The following is a 5639-nucleotide window of genomic DNA, read 5'->3' as shown; positions in this document are numbered from 1 at the left end:
GAAACCCGGGAGGAAGGAGGGACACGCTGTCAGAGAGCCCTCGCTGCTGAGGGGGATTGCGGTGCTGAGGAGATCACGCAGCAGGAACAAGTGGAGAGACCGCCGGTGGCTGCCCGAGGCGGTGGTGCTGGAACGATGGAAGACTAGGTGGGACGGAGAGCTCGCTGCTGCGCTCCTGGGTCGAGGAGGGGTGGCTGCCGTCCGAGAGGGAGCAGAGGAGTCAGCGCCATTCGCCCGGAGGCCGGAGCCTGCTGCCGTCCGCCATGATTGGGGAGGAGCAGGGAACGGGGGACTCGCTGCCGGCTGCCCTCAACAGGAGGAGCCATCGCCGTCCACCAGGAGGCGGAGGAGCGGTGGGCCGTCCACCAACGATGTCCAGTACCATCGCATGGCACCGCGAGTGAGAGCCTCTCAGCCGGATGAGGACCAAGTGGCAGTGTGTCCGGGAACCGGACTGATCATTTTTTTTTTTTCTTTTCCTCTCTCCCCTCTCTCGTATCTGTCTCTCCTCATCCTTCCGTCTCCTTTCCTCTCGCCTCGTCTGTCTGTCCTTACCCCCAGGTACGCCGCGGCCGCCGTGATCGGCTCCCCCGGAGGGGGTGGGGGAGTGGAGCGCAGTCTCGGGAGTACCCCCCAGCCTGCGAGGGGCGATGGGGGTATGTGACGAGGGGGGGGGGGTGATAATGAGCGACACCTGCACCACTCACTGGTCTCGAGTCCCACGGAGGAGCTCCGGAAGGATAAAAGGAAGAGTCACGACAGTGAAAGACGAGAGAGGACCAGGCCTGGATTTTATTTTGTGTTTTGGTTTTGTTTGTGCTATTTTGTGTTTGTTTATTTTATTAAAGTTTTGTTTAAATGTTCACCCGAACTACGAACGTTGTTACATGCTGCTTAAATTTTTTTGTGATAACCCTGATACTTTTAGAGACTGTTTTATTCTTACCCTTATATTTCGAAAAGTCTATTTAGTAAAAACTCGATAGTACAGTCTACAATATATATTTATATATGTTGATGTGCATGCATAAGCCTTTGTGTAAATAGGTTGCATGCTGCGCTCGTCCAATCAGTGCCACTGACACCGCTAATATGCAAATAATAATTTTTGGAATGCAAGTTTAGGAATGTACAGTATGAATTGTCAGTGTATGAACACTAGGGGTGTAACGGTACACAAAACGGTACACGAAAATGTTCGGTACGGGTCTTTCGGTTCGGTACACTCGTGTGTACCAAACAAATAGGCCTACATTGTTTTAACTACTGCACGAGCAGAACTTCATGAAACTTCCAGTTTTATATATTGTTACTTTTGATAAGAAACAAAGTCTCATCTTTCAAATTATGTCCTTTTTTCAGGAAATTCAAACAATAAATGCAGTTTTGACGCTCTTTGATGCGGCACGAGCAACAGATCGCTGTATAAACGCCTCAGTTCAAACGGCAGAGTGATCGTCTCTTCCTCTTTACTACTAGTTTTAACATAAAATAAACATGAATGAACATCTCACGCCTCATGTAATCGCTCAAGACGAGAGAGGACCAGGCCTGGATTTTATTTTGTGTTTTGGTTTTGTTTGTGCTATTTTGTGTTTGTTTATTTTATTAAAGTTTTGTTTAAATGTTCACCCGAACTACGAACGTTGTTACATGCTGCTTAAATTTTTTTGTGATAACCCTGATACTTTTAGAGACTGTTTTATTCTTACCCTTATATTTCGAAAAGTCTATTTAGTAAAAACTCGATAGTACAGTCTACAATATATATTTATATATGTTGATGTGCATGCATAAGCCTTTGTGTAAATAGGTTGCATGCTGCGCTCGTCCAATCAGTGCCACTGACACCGCTAATATGCAAATAATAATTTTTGGAATGCAAGTTTAGGAATGTACAGTATGAATTGTCAGTGTATGAACACTAGGGGTGTAACGGTACACAAAACGGTACACGAAAATGTTCGGTACGGGTCTTTCGGTTCGGTACACTCGTGTGTACCAAACAAATAGGCCTACATTGTTTTAACTACTGCACGAGCAGAACTTCATGAAACTTCCAGTTTTATATATTGTTACTTTTGATAAGAAACAAAGTCTCATCTTTCAAATTATGTCCTTTTTTCAGGAAATTCAAACAATAAATGCAGTTTTGACGCTCTTTGATGCGGCACGAGCGACAGATCGCTGTATAAACGCCTCAGTTCAAACGGCAGAGTGATCGTCTCTTCCTCTTTACTACTAGTTTTAACACAAAATAAACATGAATGAACATCTCACGCCTCATGTAATCGCTCAAGCAGTGTTTCAACCGCGGAAAGACGGCAATAAAACAGCTTGTAAACAAAATGTCACGTAGCATTTAATTTGCCGCAGGCAGTCATCAGTGTCCACAGCTCGTTAGTGCGCTATAAATGAAGTCTAGAGAAGAGCATTTCACCAAATATTAGACTATTATATTTTACTTTACCTGTTAGGGATGTCTTAATTATTTAATGTTTACATAAATCTAAATAGAATATTTATAATTCAAAAGTTAATTTAAAAACTGCATTATGCGCAATTTAGATGTTTGCATACATTTTCTTTAAGTTGAGTGTTGCTTGTTATATTTAAAAATAAATAATTAAATTTAAGTTTGGGCTGTGTTGTTAACTGTAACCTTATAGTAGGCCTAATGTAAAAGGGCTCACTATAGTTTAAAGCATAAGTCGAGGTAGATTTTTATCCCTAAGAAATTTTTTATTATAACTGAGTTTACTTAAAGAAAGAGCAATTTGTTGATTAAACCACTGTTTAATAATAAAAAAAAAAGTTTATTTTTTTCCCCTGCTGTACCGAAACTGTAATGAACCATGACATAAAAACCGAGGTAGAGATTACGGTTTATAAAGTTGTAAATATGGATATTTTTCTTACACAAACGCATCGATTCGCTTCAGAAGGCCTTTATTAACCCCCCGGAGCCGTGTGGAGCACTTTTTATGATGGATATGTAAGGTCCACTCAATTAGCCCAATGAAGGTATCCAACGGTGGCTGAAGGTTTCCTGCACGTTCAGTCTTTACGGTGCGCAAATAATTCAGTTTCTATTAGTTGATTCTAATCTGTCTGCATTTTATTATGACCTCGAATTTAGGTTGAAATGCAAATTGGTTGTTTGTCCATTACTAATTCCTCTTCTTCTGACACTTGATTATTCTAGTTAACTCTTTACTTTATATTTTACTCATAATAAATGTATTATGCCGATTACATTGTCCATTCAGAGATATCAAATCAAATCAATACAAGACATCAAATTCTCAAAGATAAATCTAGGAGTAAAAGATGCATACCTGACTTAAAAAAAAAAAAACAGTATGGAGTCTATGGTCACACTCCACACTACAGGCTCATCTGACTACAGAAGCGCGCTGATCTTCTCGCAACAGTTCCTTAAGTACTCAGACCAAGACAAACATCCTCCAAATGGAAACAGGAACTAATGATTGGAATTTGCATTGATCAAGGCCTAGACGTGGAGAGTTTACACCTTTTGGGGACAGATGGTAATTTGCATTAAAGACACCGGGAAAGGACAAAATATCTCTAAACTCTTAGCATTCTCCATATCCTGAGATCTATTATGTACTTAACCCTGGACGCAGATTTGCAGAAACATACTCCTTCACTTAATCTACTTGAGATAATAAGTAGATAAGTCAGAATAATATCAAATGTGACAATTTATTATTAGTCAGGTAAATATGTAGTGTGCCAATTACATAGTCAATTCAGAGATATCAAATCAAATCAATACAAGACATCAAATTCTCAAAGATAAATCTAGGAGTAAAAGATGCATACCTGACTTAAAAAAAAAAAAACAGTATGGAGTCTATGGTCACACTCCACACTACAGGCTCATCTGACTACAGAAGCGCGCTGATCTTCTCGCAACAGTTCCTTAAGTACTCAGACCAAGACAAACATCCTCCAAATGGAAACAGGAACTAATGATTGGAATTTGCATTGATCAAGGCCTAGACGTGGAGAGTTTACACCTTTTGGGGACAGATGGTAATTTGCATTAAAGACACCGGGAAAGGACAAAATATCTCTAAACTCTTAGGATCTTTATCACCTTTTTAGTCTGCTTCATGTAAGATTGAGACCAGGGTGCGAACTACGGGGGAGCTAGGGGGAGCTCGGTTGTAATAATTGCGGAGGTTGTCTGTGATCTTAATCCCGTGCGAATCGGCCATCTCTGTGATTTGGCCAGCATTTGGAGGGTCGTATATCATTTTTCGAGGTTTTTGTTTCCGGTGCGCTTTTTTATCCATCTTTCGCGAAGAATGGAGCTGCGTTGGAGTGTTTGATAGTATTTTGGGTGCTGTTATATCGCTACACCATACAATTTGTAGAAAGAAAAAGCTGAAAAGGTTTTGAGGTTAATGTGTTACAAATAAATCAAGCATAAAGCTTGAGATATTATTTTAACCTGGTGAAATGTAAATGTCACAGGGCACGAAACTATATTGGTTTCTCTTTGGGGTTATTTCAAAATCACACAAGGTCCCCAGATAATACTAATCCCGTGCGAATAGGGTCAAAGACAGCCTGATGCTTTGTTTATAGACTATTTGTGGGTGGCTGTTTGTTGTTTCACCTATCAATTCGTGTTGATAAAGTATAATAGGGTAAATCCTGTATAGTGATTTATCCTATATAGTGCTTGCATAAAGCAAGTTATGTATCTTTGTAAGTCATTGTAAGCCCTCTTTTGAGGCACGCGCAAGCAGTGCAACCCCACCCCCACCCTCTCCCCCGTTATAAAAAAAAAAAGTGGGCTCCCCCAAAGTCCACGGTATAGTTCGAACACTGATTGAGACCATTGTACCAGTCTCACTGAGACAATTCAAACAATGCCAAACATGACTGTGAATATCACTTGCATTCATGTAGAACATTATATTATGCTACTGACCATTCTGAGTGAAGGGAAGGATGGGGGAGGGGGAAAGGAACAAATGAGAGAAAGGACTTTTCCCGCATCTTCTCTCAGTGAGATGTGGAAACACATGTCTGTGCATTAATACACTGTGGGAGTCATATACACTTAGGATGGCTTGAAGGTGAGTAAATCGTGGGGCAATTTTCATTTCTGGGTGAACTGTCCCTTTAACCACAGGTAAATGATGTGCAATATTAAACGTGACGCAAGATAAACTAGGATTCTGTTTACCCTGGATTTAGTATGACACTGACTTAACTATTTCAAGTGTGAAAAGCCCTCTTGTGAACAAATTCCACCAACAAAAGATTTTCAAACTTAGAAATCGGATCAAAGCTCAAACACATGCAGAAGTACATGTAAAAGCAGCGGTGTGAATGTGCACAGCTCTGTTGGTCTCACCTGACGTGTTTGCCATGAATGAGTGAGAGCAGGCAGAGCTTCACCATATTCCACGAGGTGCTGTTGTCATAGCGCATCAGGTTCAGTGCCATGGCAACATGCGAGTGACAGTTGTCACAGCAAAGGTTGTGCTGGAGAGAAAACGGAGATAATTTGTCAGAATATAACGAAGTCCCTTTAAGGCAAGTCATATCACATCTTTGAAACGCCTCTCGGGCATGCAAGTGCAGCTCCTATCTGA

General features: G+C 41.1%; 1 protein-coding gene across 1 annotated transcript in view; it reads right to left on the bottom strand.

The window, feature by feature from the left end:
• Positions 1–5639, bottom strand: part of LOC107689554 (transmembrane protein 222-like) — a 25806-nt gene that overhangs the window by 9061 nt on the left and 11106 nt on the right. The window contains exon 4 of the mRNA XM_016487576.1: positions 5399–5529. Within this exon, the coding sequence (XP_016343062.1) occupies positions 5399–5529 (131 nt within the window). The remainder of the gene's footprint in view (positions 1–5398; positions 5530–5639) is intronic.

Source organism: Sinocyclocheilus anshuiensis, unplaced genomic scaffold (assembly GCF_001515605.1).
Source record: "Sinocyclocheilus anshuiensis isolate Anshui unplaced genomic scaffold, SAMN03320099.WGS_v1.1 scaffold369, whole genome shotgun sequence".
Classification (NCBI taxonomy): Eukaryota; Metazoa; Chordata; class Actinopteri; order Cypriniformes; family Cyprinidae; genus Sinocyclocheilus; species Sinocyclocheilus anshuiensis.
The sequence above is the reverse complement of the archived record's forward strand: the minus strand, read 5'-3'. Positions and strand labels throughout refer to the sequence as shown.